The sequence below is a fragment of the Pelodiscus sinensis genome, chromosome 23 (genome assembly GCF_049634645.1).
Source record: "Pelodiscus sinensis isolate JC-2024 chromosome 23, ASM4963464v1, whole genome shotgun sequence".
NCBI classification, from domain to species: domain Eukaryota; kingdom Metazoa; phylum Chordata; order Testudines; family Trionychidae; genus Pelodiscus; species Pelodiscus sinensis.
The window spans coordinates 17513936-17530910 of NC_134733.1; the positions used below are offsets into that span (position 1 = coordinate 17513936).

Below are 16975 nucleotides of genomic sequence, written 5' to 3' on the forward strand. Positions count from 1 at the left end.
CCAAGGTTTCGGAGAGGTGCTCAGTTCCGCCTCATCAATATCACACACACACACTCCTCCTGTAGACAGGAGAGATATTGACTAGAAGCCGTGCGCTTGGGTTTGGCACAACCTGCTTCCTTTCCCACAGGCTTCCTCACTGCAAAAGTTTGGAAAGAACCAGTCAGATGCAAAACATGCAAAAAACTATTTTACTGACAAACAGCAAAGGACGGGCTTGGTTTCAGGCGGCTAAATCGATCACCTATTATACAAACATTATCGAAAGGGAAGGCTTGGCTGAAATACATTCACTCATTGACTCCCTCCACCCCCAAAAAAATCACAGTGTGCGTCCCTCCCCCCCATAAAGCTCGCTACAGCTTTCGATAGGACTGCTCCGCTATCGCCTTCTCGCTTAGCGTAGAAACAGCGCAGCTCTGAGCCCAACTGCCAGGAGACTACAAAATGCAGATGACATTCATTTATGCAAGCACGTTAAAAAGAAAATTAGCCATTATTGCTTTTCAGACCACAAGAGAGCTTATTCCAGGATTAACTCTATGAGCATTTAATCTCTCGCTCTCCGTCTTGGGAAATACCAACGTAGACTGAGCCTGTTTCCTGTCTGATGTGTGCAAAATTGTTTTCTGAGTGTAGAAAACAGGTAGAGAGGGGCTAAGAACTGGAGGACGTATTACTTCAAGATTTGCTACAGTCGCTCTACAGTGGAGCATTATTACCCCCATCTTGGGCCTGTTGAACAATCTGCTGCCTTCGTCATTGGGACTGAAGGGTGCCCAGCACGTCACAAGATTGAGTCCTTTGGGGTGACATTCATCACTCATGCCACCCACGTCGTTTCTTGGCATCACTCACAGTGCTGTGCTTGAAGAGGGGAACAATAGCAGAGACCACATGTAAAAAGAAAGACAACCATTGAGTAGAGGATGGAAGAGTGTGATACAAATGGGCGTGTATGTGCACACCTGCCAGCCCACGCAGCGCTTAACTCACGCTTTTACCCCCAGACAGAAACGTCAACACGACCGGACATGTACCACAGAGATGCAGCCAGAGCGCAGTGACCTGCCCACTAGGCATCACAGCCCCAATGAACATTCCAACTGTCCGACCCTTTTGGTGCACCCCCTCCTACTCCCCGGGCCTGGAAACACACAAGCGCCACACATGCATGCATGCTTTACAGCCCAAGCCTTTGCCAGCCGCTCGCCTACTGCTCCCAGGCTCGGGATCAGAACAGCCGGATCTGCGGCATCAAGATCTAACTCGAATGGGCACAGTTTTCAAGAATGCCGAAGTCCCATTGACTTCCAGTGAGACATAAGCTGTGATGGGTTCTTGAGGTTAATGAGCGCGCCTGCAGGCCAGGCTCGCTGAGGGCCAGCCCGTGGGATGGAGGGGAGAGCTGCACATTCCATACACAACCAGCCAGTGTGTGCTTAGCTCAGGGTTCAACTAGCAGCAATGCGGCAGCAAGCTGGCTTTGAATGCTACTTTGCCGGCTCAGGTGTCATCCCAATTAAAAGCCAAGTGGCTTCGTTGTCACTGTTGAACCTGAGCGGAAACACCCCTTTTAGTGCAGTATAGACGTAGCCTCAAGCGTCCATTGGCACTGGCATGGAGGATCAGGAGGGTTCTGGGGCAGACGGGGCAGATAGCAGGGGTACTGGCGCAGCCTCAGCTGGCATCTAGTTTGGGTGTCAGGCTGAGAAAGAGGGGGACAGATGGGAGAGAGTCCAGAGGAGCGCAGCTAAAATGACAAAAGGTTCAGAAAAAACCTGACCTGGGAGGAAAGGTTAAAAACCGGGGGACAGCTTAGTCTGGAGCAACGAGAAACCGGAGCGTGAGCGTCAGGTACATAAAGGGTTGTTCCAGTCTGTGATCCTTTGACCTGGTGGCCACCGAATGGAGGCCAAGAAGTGAGGGGCTGAGGCTTTCGGGTGGCTAGTAGGAACATCTGCCCCACTCTCGAGGCAATGAAGCTCTGCCACAGGTTACAGCAAAGGAGGCTGTGAAAGCTCCATCATCAAAGTAGACAAATGCGCCGGGGGGCGGTGGGGTCCATGGCACCTACCTGAGCACGGTTGGCTGCTCTAGGGTGCTGCCTGCCCTACGTGCCTATGCAGCTGTGAATGAGGGGCGGTATTTCCCTAGCGCCCACACAGATCCAAAGCAGCTGCCCCAGGATGCAACTGACTCCCTCCGTCCTCAGGTGCCCATCCTGGAAGCCTCCCCGACACGCCCCAATCAGCTAATGCAGAGGCAGCATTGCCTAGTGGATAGAGTACTTGACGGACCCTCAGTCTCCCAGCTCTGCCCCTGAGTGGCTGGGGCACTTCACTTCCCACCACCCTTCTTTTGCCACCATTGGAGCGATGCGCGCTTTTGCGGTGCGGACTCTCGCTGGTTTTGGGTTTGTACAGCGCCTGGCGCAGTGGGGCCTGGATCACAGCTGGTCCCACCACTGCAAGGGAAGGAGCTCACAGCCATTTCGCCCAGAGGGCCAGTGCTACTAGGAAAATGGTGCTGCCCATGATACAGGGGTCTTGGGCCCAAGCCTGAGTCTCACCCCGGAATCCCTCTTTTGGTTTCTTAGCAGCGACTTTCAGCATTTCTTTGCCCTCTGTGCACATGGAACTCAGGTGTCAAACCCCTCCTCTACTAGTGGCGTACCTCCTTTCTTCAGCACACGTGCACAAAGCACTTTCGAAAGGAGGTCGGAATCTGCAGCAGCCCCATTTTGCAGCCAGGGAAACTTGAGGCATGGGGTGTGAAGTGATGTGCCAAGAGTCACCCAGCAGGACTAGCACATGGCTGAAAATAAAATGCTGCTCCCGGGACTGCTCTAACCCCTAAACCACACCTGGCACAGCTCCATTCATCGCCGTTACATTAACCTCCCGCCCCCCCCCCTTGCCTCCCAGCGCAGCAGACTCCAAAGCTGAAGTCCACGATGGTGATTATGATGTCAGATGGGAAGAAAAGCAAAGGAGCTGATTGGCTTGTCAGGAAGCAGACTAGGCTTTTTCAAGAATGGGTCCCCGCCTGGGACTGACAAAAGAAGCAAGAGAAAGGTGTGTTGTGAGCAAGACAGGAGAAGTTGTTCTTCTGCTCTGCTCTGTGCTGGTTAAGCCTCAGTTGGAGTATTGTGTCCAGTTCTGGGCACCACATTTCAAGAAAGATGTGGAGAAATTGGAGAAGGTCCAGAGAAGAGCAACTAGAATAATGAAAGGTCTAGAGAACATGAGCTATGAAGGAAGACTGAAAGAACTGGGCTTGTTTAGTTTAGAAAAGAGAAGATTGAGAGGGGACATGATAGCGGCTTTCAGGTATCTAAAAGGGTGTCACAAGGAGGGAGAAAAATTGTTCTTCCTGGCCTCTGAGGTTAGAACAAGAAGCAATGGGCTCAAACTGCAGCAAGGGAGGTTTAGGTTGGACATTAGGAAAAACTTCCTACCTGTCAGGGTGGTCAAACACTGGAATAAATTGCCCAGGGAGGTGGTGGAATCCCCATCTCTGGAGATATTTAAGAGCAGGTTAGATAAATGTCTGTCAGGGATGGTCTAGACGGTGCTGGGTCCTGCCAGGAGGGCAGGGGACTGGACTCGATGACCTCTCGAGGGCCCTTCCAGTTCTAGTGTTCTCTGATTCTAAAGAGAGACCGGAAGGAGGGCTGGGCAGGCTTGAGTCCAAATGCCTCGCTCTGCAGGGATTTCGGTGAGGAGCTGGGGCGCCACTAGCAGGGTACAGCAGGCGCGACTTGAAAGGGGCTGGTGGCAGCCGTGAGACTCCCGCAGACCTGGTGCCTTTGCTCGCATTGGTTCTTCATTGCAAGCGGCAGCATCGCAGAGCCTCGTGTGCTGAAATTACAGGGGAAAATGTTTCGTTCCAATCCCTGCTCTGGAGATCAAACGTGGGGAGACAGTTGGAAGCTCTGGCAGCTCTAAAAATAGCCCTTCCCGAGGCTGCAGAAAATTCCCCGTCAGCCAAAGCCTTCTCCCAGCATCTGCTTTATGAGCACTAAGCTCACAGCGCTGCCGCATGGCCCCCGTTCCTCTGTAGCTGCCCTCACAGGCCAGGCACTAAGCTTGCAGCCCAGGCCTCCCCTGGTCCCAATAACACAGCTGCGTTTTAGACTGGATCAGAGGCAAGAACACAAGGAGGAAGCCCATGTATTACGCTTCAGACAATTAAACAGGGGGGGAAACACCCTCCATGCACCACACCCAGGCAGAAGCAAAACAGACACGTGCACGGGCCAGGCAACACAGGGCAACGTGACGCACAGCTGAGCCGCAAGCAACAGTAACAGGCTCCACAAGAGCACGCGAGACCACAAACTCCGAGGCTGTCCGGCAAGGCCAGGAAGACGGACGCTGGTGATGGGAGGAGCCTGGATTCGGCACCTTCAGGGCGCAAACGTGGCTGGGCAGTGCCACACCCTGTGAACTTGCATTGGGCTGATACAGGAGGTGCTCAAACCCCACCCCCCAGAGAACCAGCTCGCTTTTACTCTGTAGCCGCCGGAGAGCGCTTGCTAGGTGGAGACAGTCTGGCGCGGCCATGCCATCGGGCACGTGTGGGAGGCTGGGCACTGCCACGGTGCAGGCATGAAGCTTGGCATTTGCTGCCTGGCTCTCAGCATTCACCAAGTGCCCAGCTCCCGCACACGTTTTGCCCAGCCGTGGGCCCTTGTCTAACCCCTCCGCCACTGGGACACCAGGGCAAACGCGAATCAGGCCACAAATCAGGTGGGAGTACGGGACATAAGGCTGGCCCTGGCGGGGGGAATTCACACTGGGACAGAGGCTGCGCCTCGCACCCACCAGGCCTCCGGGGCGCAGCCACTGTTTTGCATAGAGGTGCCCCCGACACGTCTGCTCGGTGCGGACGGTGCCTGTAGCATGGTGCACAACGCCGCTGGGCTCCAAGGGGGTGCTCGTTCCCATGGCATGTGGCTTGGGGAGGCTGGGGCATCACCCCCACCCTTTGCCATCGCTGGGGATGGGGGGACGAAAGGAGCCTGTGGCTGGAAGAAGGAAAACGGGCACAGCCCGCTGCCCTGTGCCAAGGGGAGGGTTCCACTTGCTCGGCCCCAAAGGCAGGGCCTTTCCTGAAACGCTCCCAGGGCTGGAGCCGCTGGCTAGTAGGGTTGCCAGATGGTTTAACCAAAAATACCAAACACTGCCCCTTCCCCCCCACCCCACCAAAAAAAACCCAAAATACCAGTAAAAAAATTCTGTTGAGGAAAAAAAAAAGGGGGAGACTGAAGTTGTTAAGAAAAAAAAAGCACTCCGACAGCAGTTATTAAGCAAAAAAAAAAAAAAAAAAAAATCAGCATGGCCCCTTTAAGAGACTTTTTTTTGCTGGTGGCCATTTTGTTTTTCTGCCAGCCACAAGACAAGCCCCTGCAGAACCAGGCAAGCAGGGGAGGCCTTGCGGGGGCCTCGGAGGCCGGGGCTGAGCCCGGTTGCTGAGTGTGTCGTAGGGTTGCTAGATGTCTGGTATTTTCGCCTCCTGGCAGGGAAAAAAAATAGAAAGACCCCGAGATGTTAGGTGTCCAGTGTTTACTGAATCTTTTTACTGCACAGGAGGTGAAAATACCGGACGTCTGGCAGCCCTCCTGGCTAGCCAGGCTCAGCGGAGAATTTAGCCCACGAGGCCCAATTCTGAGGCGGATGGCAGAATTACCAGGCTTCTGGGCAAGGCGGGGGAGGGGCTGGCTCCGCAGCCCCAGAGTGGGTGGAGCCTTGGGCAGAAGGGGCGGGGCTGTGGCTGGCCTCCCTGCGCCACCCAGGGCTCCGGCGGAGATTTAAAGAGGCTGGGGCCCCGGCAGCAGCAGCCACAGCCGGGAGCCCCAGGCCCTTTTGCATCACCAGGTCCTGGGGGATCTGCTCCCTTCCACCCCCGGCAGCGAGGCCTGCCCAAGTCACAAGGCTCATTTCAGCCACCCTGGCTGTAACGCCCTTTGCCCGGGAACAAAGCGGCTTGCACCCGGGCCTCGCCAGGGCCTACAGCCAGGCAGCGCTGCATGACCACCGGCTGCAGCAGCCAGACACAAGCCCCCATGTGGCTCGGCTGGCTGCGTATTCTCAGCCAGATGGGCGCTGTGCCTCGCAGGCCAGATGTGCTGGGCGAGAGCAGCGCCATGGGGAACGTGGGTCTCCCGCCTGTTTGCTAAATTCAACTGATCTCAGACAGAGGAAGCAGATGAAAAAGAAGACAAAGGATGCGGGAGTTTGGTTTTGTTTGTGTTGGTTTCCCCCTCCCCTCTCCTCCCCCCCCAGCATTGCAATCGACACCGAGGCGGGATGAAAACATGCGTAGACGGGACATTCATTTCTCCTGGGGCCGCTCAAGCTGCTTCCCCGCACCACACCCGTTAAGCTCCGGCCGGCTACGTACCACAGCAGGGCCTCAGTAGAAGTGACTGTTAACCACGATGTGCCAACTTAGAGGCTTGTTCTGCAAACAGTCCCATTGAAAACCGGCCGGCCCATTCTTGCACAGCTGACTAAGGCGGCTGCAGCGCCCCTCATGGTCACTGCAGGTATTGCAGGGCGGCTGCAGGGCTACTGGGCTCAGAACGCAGGGACAGGATGCTACGAGCCCCCTCTGGATGTGAACGTCTTTAGGGAACCCGCTGCCCTGAAACCTGCACTGACCACTAACCAGGGCCTGGGGCCGCTCAGAGACTAAGCGCCCAACCTTGCGGCTCAGGCTCTTATCCTAGGTTCCTACTGCGGTACAGGAAGCTGGAGTTTAGCTCCCCATCACCTCCCCTCACCGCCCCCTTCTTTAAAGGGCTGCACTGACCTAGCTCCAAAGTTGCCATGCAAGTGCTCGGCCTTCGAAGAACTAGTGAAAAGAGCAAAGCAGCTGTTTGGAGAGAGGAGTCTCCAGGCCCTACGCTCGGGGTCTCAAACTCCTGGCCCACGGCCCATCCCTGGCTGGAACAATAGCACGATCCAGCCTGGAAGGGGGAGGGAAGATCGGGTTATTACCTTTCCCCAAGCCTTACCCCTTCTCACCATTGCCCTGCCGTCTCCCCATGTATGTGGGAGGGGCGATTGCTGCTCCATGCCAGCCTCCCCCACCCCCCCCGGGTGATCCACAAAGCTGCATCCTCTGGGACAGAGTGCCATGGGGGAAGAGGGCGGGGCAATGGCTGGTAGGGGCGGGGCTTGGGAACAGGAACGGACAGCCCCTGGCTGTCCCAGGCTGGATTTTGCAATTGCTCCAGCAGGGATGGCCAGACGACCAGGAATTTGAGATCCCTGCTCTATGCCCACTTCTGCCACTGATTCCCTGTGCCTCCATTTCCCCTTCTGTACCACGGGGGAGACTCTTCACTTCCTCCCAGGGATGTGATGCTAGCACAACATCTACATAACAAGCAGTGAGCCTGATTCCCCCCCCTTGTACTGGTGTCCATCAGCTGTACCCCACTCCACCCACTGAGTTTGACTGTCATCTCTCCCGCTGGGAGCAACCCCATGGAAGCCACTGGCTGTCATGCTGGTGTGACTATGGAATGACAGCAATGAAGTCAATGGAGTGACACCAGCATAAAACTGGTGTGAGGTGGACTGGGATCAGCCCTCAGACAATACCACAATCCCATTCCTTGGTGGGGGATTTCTTTGTAGCTTCCTAGGGGCCCTTTGCTGCCGGCAGGTTTCCCTGCAGAGTAACGGGAAGAGCAACCCAATGGAGTGTTTCCAACACGCTCATCGACTGCAAAACATAAATAAGTAAAAGCCAATGCAAAGGGCCGGTGCAGCTTGGAAAGGCGCCGGCGTGAGCCCCCAGCCAGCCCTGCGGCGGCATGAATCAGCCGAACAAAGGAACCCTCGTGGAGCAAAACAATGGGGAAGGAGTTCTAGCCCTCCCCTGGGCATCCTCCCCGTGGTCGGAGAGCAGATCCGCAGGGGAACAGACTCCAAAGAGGTACATTGAAAGGGCGGGAGAACTTCAAACAGCAGGGAATGGGGATTTGGGAAGTATAATGCAAATCTTTCCCTTTTTGTTTTTACATATATACAGAAGTCCGACAAGAAAACAATGGACACAGTGCAACGTCTTGGCGGCTTTGCAGCCAGAACTGGCTTAGTTGTGCATTCGCGGTGTGCCTCAGACTCACACCGCCTAGATAAATAAAAAGCTGTCCTCCACGGGCCTCCGACGCCCCCCTGGAAGCCCAGTTCTAAAGCCTCATGGCAGTCTCTGGAGGGGGAGGCGTTTCTCAGAGGTGCCGGGGGCTCGGATGCCCGTTATGGTACAGCTTCTGTTTGATGTGCACCATGTTCCCGGTGGACTCCTCATACTGCCTGTGGTTACGCTTCCGGAACTCCTTCAAGTTACAAAACTTCGGAATCCAAGACCAAGAGTTGTCTGGAAGGGGAAAGGAAAGAGCAACAGGCGGTTAGTGGCGGGGCGGGTCAGGACGCCTCCCGGGATCAGCTCGCGACAGCCGCAGCTAGAGAGCTCTCGTTCAGGTGGGACCAGCTGGTGCTTTTAGTTGGGGAGATCCCGGGGCCAGGCCCCGGCATACTGGCCGAGATGGCAGCGGGGCATGATGCATCCTGAGACACTGTGTATTTAGTGGTGAGACAAGCCAGCCCCGGCATTCTAGTCCTGGCTCAGCACCTGGCCCGTTGTGTGGCCTGGGAGCTAGGTGCTTCCCCGTCTCCATGTGCCTCAGTTTCCCCATCTGAAATCTGAGGCTAGTAGTAGTGGCGTGCATTACAAGAGGGAGCAAATCCCCGCTGTGTAGTATAGGTTGGACCTCCCCGGTCTGGCACCTTTGGGATCTGACCAGTTCTGAATGAGCAATTTTGCTGGATGAAGGGAGTTCATATCTGCCCCCAGCCCCTCCATCCCTGGACTGGCCACTGGCCTCCCAGCCAGCTCCCCCACTGCCGCCAGCCCCACTGCCCTGCTGGCTACCTCCAAGCCAGGTGGCCCAGCTCCAGCCCCGCTGGGGCACATAGGCTCACAGTCCCACCGTGCAGCTCCGCTACTGTGCACTGGGTTCCCGGTCCTGTCAGGCAACCCCGCTGGGTCACACCTGGCAACCCAGCTGCAGGGAACCCAGCCCCCAGCCCTCCACTGGGACTCTCTGGTCCTGAACATCTGTGGTCCCTCTGGAATTGTCTCCTTCTGGGCCCTGGAAGTTGCCGAGAGCATCCTGGTTTACAGAAGGTGGGATATGATAGAGGTCTATAAAAATCATGACTAGTGTGGAGAAAGTGAATAAAGAAGAGTTATCTACTCCTTCCCATAACACAAGAACTAGGAGTCACCCAATGACATTAATAGGTAGCAGGTTTAAAACAAACAAAAGGAGGTATTTCTTCATGCAGTGCAGTCAACCTGTGGAACTCCCTGCCAGAGGATGTTGTGAAGGCCAAGACTATAACAGCATTCAAAAAAGAGCTAGATAAATCCATGGAGGATAGGTCCATCGATGGCTATTAGCCGGGTGGGCGGAGAAGGTGTCCCAAGGCTCTGTTTGTCAGAAGCTGGGAATGGGCAACAGGGGATGGATCACTTGAGGATTCCCTGTTCTGTTCATTCCCTCTGGGGCATCTGGCATTGGCCACTGTCAGCAGACAGGATCCTGGGACCTTTGGTCTGACCCAGTCTCGCCATTCTTATGTTCCTTAAACCATGGTTTCAGGCAGCTTGCAAACTCAGGAAAACACCCCACAAGTTAGGGCTTAGTTCTTTCACAATTGTAAAGCTAGAATGTTTTAAGCGAGTATTGAAAGCCAGAAGCAAACATCATTCCCTTTGTACAGGCGTGTATATTCTAGGGTAATGGCTCTCTAACCGCAACCAGGCAGATTTGAACCTGTGATCTTTAGAACTTAATGTAGAAGCTACTACAGCTTGAGCTATAAAGCCAGGTGGCGTCTTCTTATCTCTTGCTGTAAATGGTCCCAGTGCCACTCCATGGGACAGCAAACCACACTCGCTGCACGGGTTACAGTTCTCAAGCAGAGGTACCCGTACCACTGGGAGGAGCAGAGATCTTCCTTGCAGGCACATCAGCTCCTCTAGATATTGGCCTAGTTTTACAATGGGCTACATAAAAGCACAAGTACAAACTGAAATGTCATACAGACAATGCCTTGTTATTACTGCTCTATATACCCTACCCTCAAATGTAAGTACAATACTTATTTATAATTATATGGCAACAAATGAGCAAGGGAGCAATTTTTCTGTACTAGTGTGGCTGTGACACTTTTATATTGCGATGTCTGATTTTTGGTAAGTTTGTGAGTGAAACTTGGGGAGAGGGCCTACGCAGGACAAATCAGACTCCTGAAAAGAGTTTGCAAAGGTTGAGAGGCACCACTCTAGGGAGGCTGTGACTGGTCTTTACCAAACACAGCTCCAGCCCCTAACAACAGTCTGCTGTGCTTGCCCCCTAAAAAGGACGATTATTACCATCTTGGAAACAAGCTGAGAGACTGCCAGACAGGCCTTTTCCTTCTAAAAACGCTCCCTAGCTACAGGCAAAGGGCCCTCCAAATATTAGGACAATAAAAGCCAAACATAAAGCTCTGCATTTCAAAGGCGTTAACTCCATTTTCTTTTGATTCTGACCGGACCTTTACCACAAGGTTCGGAGGATGTTAAGGGGTGTGTTTGCCACGGTACCATGCAGGCTGGGGACTCTGGATAGAAACACTGAACTTCGGTTAAAAGTGTGGCTGCGGGATACACCTGTCAGTCTTAGGCTTTGTCTGCACGACGTGGCTTTTAGCAACACAGGTGGTATGCCGATCTTGCGGGAAAAGGGGTTTTTGCGCAAAAAGAGAACATCCACATTGCTTGTTTTTGTGCAAAAACCCCAGTGCAAAAACGGATTGGCAGAAAATATGCACATGAGATCGCGACTCTTGCAAATTAGTCCCTCATTAGCATATTTTTGGCCAGAAAACTCGTAGTGTAGACGTAGCCAGACAGCGCTCACACATGTTGACTATCAGCGACAGGACTGTGGCGACAGAACCTGCTGGCTAAAAGCTGCGTAGTGGAGCCGCACCCTTAGCTCGTAAGAGGCTCCTGAGGGGACTGATTCGTTGGCAAAAGTCTGTGAAGCCAAAAAGTATTGCACCCAGCCACTGGGCACTGGGAACACCTCAGCGCGTCCTTGCAGCTACAAGCCCAGTGCTAATTTCATTTCCGGCCCTGCTCCGCTACTGCTGCTTTATTTCACTTCCATTTCAGCTTGATGGGACTCACCCAGCGTGTCGGTGACAGAACCCCCGACCGACCGGCCACAGCCCATCGTTCTCAGCAATGAGGCTGCTTAATTATGCCAAATGGAGTCAGTCCTCATGCTGGGTTCCCAATAAAGGGGCCAGCTGTGAACCACAGTCTGTGCTTCTCCGAAGCCCCAGCTTCATCTGCAACCTCCCAGGAGAGCAAGGCAAGCGCAGGAGGCAAAGCCAAAAGGCAGGAGCCTGCCCCTCACGGCACTCCATCCTACCGAGCACCCAGTAGGACAATGCAGCTAGGGACTAAAACCGCTGCTCACCCGACATATGCAGCCTCCGGCATGTCGAGTTTCAGGATACTTGGGTCATTTGCTGAAGGCCCCAGCAGCTGGAGTTGGGTGACAAGCTCCGCCGCTTTCTTTTGGTCTGAAAGGCGGGTCCGGCCTTACCATGAGGTGAACTGAGGCAGCCGCCTCAGGTGCCAGACTGTGGGGGTTGCCACTAGGACCCAGAGTGTCGAAAATTGTGTCTGCAGAGACAATACATATGCACCAGCAGCAGTTCCATGAGAGGAGTAGACCAGGAAGAAGGCAGAATCGAGAGCTTTCAATGTTTTGGCCCAAGCGAGAGGACAAGGGGACGTCATTTGAGCTCCCTGCCTCAGGTGCCAAAATGTTGAGAGCCGGACCTGCTGAAAGGGGAAATGTTTCGCCACAGGTTCGCTTAGAAACAGGACCCCTAAAGGCTCTGAAACCAGAAGGCGAAGGAACCGGTCCACGCGCTTGTTTTAGGCCCATGATTGTGGGTACCTGGCTGGCGATTTTCCTGCTGAATTCTCGGGGTCAGTGGGGCCGTTCTAAGATAGGGCAAACTGAGGCAAACCTGGCATTGCCCAGCGCAGGGCACGACGTGCTCCGGGCACAGCCCTGCCAGGTACCCAGCGAGGGGGCTGCCCCTGCAGGGCCCCGTTCAGCATTGTCCCTTTGCCCCCCTGCACTAGCAGAAAGGAGTGCAGGGTGCCAGTTCACTTTTTCCCTTGCCGTGCCGGCAGGCTCTCTGGGGACGGGGATTCCAGGGTGGGCCAAAGGAGACGGAGCTAATGGGGTCTGGGCAGGCCAGAGGGAGTTGGCGGGACTGTGTGGAACCCATACGCAGCACCCTATGGAAGCAGGGTTGCAGCTGTCCCCCCAGGGTTCCCACCAACCCCTGGCGCTGCTGAATGGGGGAGGTGCGAGCCGCCTCCTGCACAGTGATGGATCCGGCCCAGGGAATCCATCCCAGGTTTTAGTCTAAGCCCTTCGGGGGCTTTGCACAGCCAATCAGGCTGCGCCAGTGTAAACTCCCCGGGGAGATTCTGCCCCCTGCTGGAAGCCAGTGGGGCTAGTGGCAGCTTTGCTCGACTCCACTAGGGCTCTGCAAGATGTCAGGGACAGCCGCCTGGCCCCGTACAGGAGGCTCCCTGCCAAGACGCTCCTAGGGGGACACCCCAGACTAAAGGGGGGGTGTTCTTGGAGATGAGCCGTGTGCAGTTTGTTCGGGGCTTGCCCCTGAGCACTTCCCAGAGTAGCTGATGTCCCTCGGCTTGTGCTCAGCAGGGCAGCCAGGCCCCTGTGTGCCTACAGCCATCCCAACACACACCACCCCAACAGGTGCATTCCCATGGAAAGGCACCTGCACCCTGTATGCCTGGCCATACACACCCCTGCTCCCAAACGCACACCGCCACACAACGCTCACTCCCAGCCACACAAACACTTGTGTGTGCATGCAGGTGGGAATGCCTAGCCACCTGCACACCGAAGCACAGGTGCACACGCCCAGCTGCACAGACACCCGAGAACACACCTGTGCACGAAACCGAACCAACCCCTGCACGCGCAGAGCCGAGCACGGGAGTGTGCACAAATGCTGGCACACGGGGAGAATGGCAACACTCACACACCTCTACAGGCCACCTTTGCATTCAAGACCTGCCCTCCCTACCAGCATCACAGCCGCACTTTTGCACACTCGGCCGAGGGACACATTGCAGCTTCCCCCCAGGGCTGGTCCTACCATGAGGCAAACTGAGGCAGCCGCCACAGCTGCCAGACTGTGTGTCGGGGGAGGGCACCACTAGGACCCAGAGTGTAGAAAATTGTGTCTGCTGCTGGTGCGTATGTAGGTAGCAGAGCAGGGCCACGAGAGGAGTAGACCAGGAAGAAGGCAGAATTGAGACCTTTCAAAGTGTTGGCCCAAGCGAGGGGGAATGGGGGCGTCATTTGAGCTCCCCTCCTCAGGTGTCAAAATGTTGTGGGCCGGCCCTGCTTCCCCCTCTGCAGCTCTTCCCCAGGGTTGCCCAAAGTGCTGGAGGCCATTGGATAGCTCCCAAGGCATCCCCACTCCACATCACCGCCTCTCGCTGCAGGGTGAGAAGGGATTTCTTCTTCCCAGGCACCTGGTGGGTCCTATTTTCTCTAGAACATTGACATGCGTGGTCTGGGAGGCCTAGAGGAGTAGACAGTGCAATTTAGTGTCCTTACGAATCACTGGCTACTGAACCCCTCTAAAGCACAGAGGGCATGTTACACAGGCCAGCGAAAGGAAGGAAGGAAAGAGAAGCTAGCTACATCCAGCAGGCGGGCCCCTTTCCCCTTTCCGTCACTAACAATTGTCGGTGCACCGGGGGATTAGTTAAAGCTTCCACCCTCACAAAGTCCGCTCTCAAGGACTGTGATGTTCCAGCCTTCTCTCTCGCTCTCCTCCCCTCCAAGTGCTAATCTAGCCCAGCCCCGCTGAGCTCATACAATCTGACGAGCGGGTGGCCTCAGGTGGTATGGCTGGAGGGAGTAGGGATGTAATAGTTTAGTTGATTAACCAATTAACTGATAAGCAAAAGCGTATACGTCAATGCTGTAGATTACATGCACCCTTACACACACCCTTGTAAACTTTTTAGCAAGCTGGCCAGCAGCCTGGCTCAGTCCTGGCTTGCGCTGGGTTCGGGCCCTACCCCTGCTGCGGCTCTGCATTTAAAGTGGATTAGGAGCCGGGTGAGCAGGCAGCCCAGCTCAGTTCTGGCTCGCACCGGGTTCGGGCGCTCAGACCCATCCTAGACGGGGGCTGCTGCCACCCCATGCTGCTGCCTCTTTATCAGCACAGGGCAGCAGGCAGCCCATCCGTGAGGGGAGCTGGTTTTTAAACTGGCTCCCCTTGTGGACCAGCTCCCGCTTGGCACCCTGCACTGCTGCTTCTAATACAGCAGGGGGCTCCCCAGGAGTGGGGCTGGAGCGCACTGGCTGCCGGCCCCACCCCCGGGGACTATAGAACAGTCGACTAACCAATAGGAATTCATGAGATTACTCGACTTTTCAATTAACTGATAGTTAACCTCCCTCGGAGGGAGGGCAGCCCCCATCGTTAGCCCCCATCGTTAGCCCCCATCGTTAACACTCTGGCAGGACTCCTCTGCAAATGAGCCTTCCCCTTTGGCATAGATCACACAAGAGTCTCACGAGCCATCCCAATTCGGAAACTGCTGCATCAGGTTGCTGGGGGGCTGGACGCTAATGAGAAATGAATCCCTTTTTGATGGACGTTTTTAGAAAGAGGCAGTCAGTTTCCCTAATTAGAATTTTTGATGGGTTTGCTCATAGAGCTTTCTTTAAAAAACAAAAAAGCAAATTGTAATTTACCAGACATTCTCCACTGGCATTTCGAGTGTGTCATTGACAGAGACACTGATTAGGCGAGAGGACTGCAAGTCGTCCCGCGTTATTTGAATCCATTTTCACCATTTCTTTTTCCGATCACAACCCTAGGGAAAGCCTGTGCGAGAAAACTAAGGGGCGCGAGAGAGAAAGGGAGTCTAGAGCCTTCCCTCTCCGCATCTGGGGCTGGCTGCTGAACTAAATGGGCCACAGGTTTGATGCAGCATGTTTCCGCCTTTGTTCCGATTGCTCCTGCTCTCAGCTAAACATGGCGTCCACCCACCCCTCCCTTCCCAACTGAGGCCACTGCCAAAGGGAGATTCCCCAAAATGCCCAGCGCAAAGGACCACACCGGCAACAACAGAGATCAAACGTGGGAAGCCTCAAGACTTCTTTCTCTGAGACGAGAGGAGGAGCGGGGCAGAGAATTTCATACATCACGGGTGATGGGTGAAGCCCCGCTGGGGAAGGCAAGCCCAAACCTCATCCCTTCTTTCCAAAGCCACACACTTGCCCCTGAGACCACGCTCCACTTACCCCCCCTCCCTCCGAGCCCAGCCCGATCCTTCCTGGCCATCCAGCAGGCCAGGGCTGTTTTGCTGCAGCCCCAGCCTTCCCGGGTGGCCAGGCAGTTTTGGGAAGGCAATGCCTTCCCTTGACTACATTACCCGCCGCCCATGCAGATCCATTTAACTTCCTCTTGCCCACACAATGATGCCTCGCTGCAAGTACACACATATAAATATTTACACAAGCTTCATGCGAACTTCAGCTTTCCATCAAAATTCCCAGAGTGCCACAAATTCAGCCAGCCAAGGTGGACATGGTCATCTATTTTATTGGCCCAACTTCTAGGTGAGTGACAAAGGAAGAGCTCCAGGTAAGCACAAAAGCTAGTCTCTCTCACCCACAGAAGTTGGGCCAATAAAAGTTACAACCTCCCCCACTTTGAATCTCTAACATTCTATAATCTACCCGGCTACAGCAACTCTGCACACAACAAATTTACATGTGCCAACAACAGGCCTTTCCGTGTACATCTCAGTACATCCAGCAAACACCCCTTAGTTCCTGGTGATCACATGCCAGTAGCAATCACTTTCCAGCAAATCCTCCTCATGGAAGCACATATTCTCATGCCAACATTTACGGTATATTTCATTTTTATGCACACAGAGCGAGAATTCAATCAAACACGCATATGATAAATTAGCCAAAACCTCAAACCCTCTGGAAAGAATCTGACCCCCTCCCCAAAGCCTGGACAAGAACCAAGCAAACATCCTTTGATGAGACAAAGGACTCTGGGGCTCACTTACCGTACCGTCGACTGGTTCTCCAGGCTCGCACTGCATAATGGAGAACTCCATCCATCCACACCAGAAACCAGCTTATACAAAAGCCCAGCAAAAGTCCCAGCATCAGATCAATCTCCTGCTTGGTCACATTGTCGGTCACAAAGTAATTCTCCGAGGAATCCACCACCGATTGATCCCCGTCGTATGGGATGACGTAATGTACATGATGCCTGTTGCAGGGGGGACAGAAAAGGGAGAAGCATCAGCAGAGGATAGGAGAAAACATGCTCCATTCATCAGCCCCTGGTGCAGGGGGCAAGGTAAGAGCATCAGCTGCTCTCGTAAAGTACGATTGAGAAACTTTTTCTTTAATAACGTCCAGCTCCCATTGTCAGGTGACCCCCGCCCCCCATCAGTTAACCCAAGTTCCCCCACCAGCTGATTCATGCTTAGTTCCCAGCCCATCTGTACAGGCTGCTTCTTCCAGGGGGCACCATTTCTTTCTCCAAGCGGGCGTCCACGGGTGACGCTCTTGGCCTCTGATGGGACCATGCAACCACCATTACAGGTGCACACCAAACCTTGTACGAAGTGGGCCAAGCGAGGGGTCTATTGAACGCTGACGATTTGCTGCTTCTAGCTCATATGAAAGGGGCATTTTTGTATTCGACGTTACGGGTCTTGGCTCTGGACTTGTACTTCGCACGTTTGCTCTGGGGAGGGGAGCCACAGGCTTCGCCCCCGCCTGTGA

The 16975-nt window shown here is 54.5% G+C and overlaps 1 protein-coding gene across 2 annotated transcripts in view; it reads right to left on the reverse strand.

Annotated features, from left to right (window-relative positions):
* Positions 1 to 217: 217 nt before the first annotated feature.
* TMEM240 (transmembrane protein 240) overlaps positions 218 to 16975 on the reverse strand; it is a 42336-nt gene continuing 25578 nt past the window's right edge. For both annotated transcript variants that reach the window (XM_014574371.3, XM_014574372.2), the window contains exons 3-4: positions 16246 to 16454; positions 218 to 8397 (exon numbers count right to left, since the gene is read on the reverse strand). In XM_014574371.3, coding sequence (XP_014429857.1) covers positions 8249 to 8397; positions 16246 to 16454 — 358 coding nt within the window. In that variant the 3' untranslated portion in view covers positions 218 to 8248. The remainder of the gene's footprint in view (positions 8398 to 16245; positions 16455 to 16975) is intronic.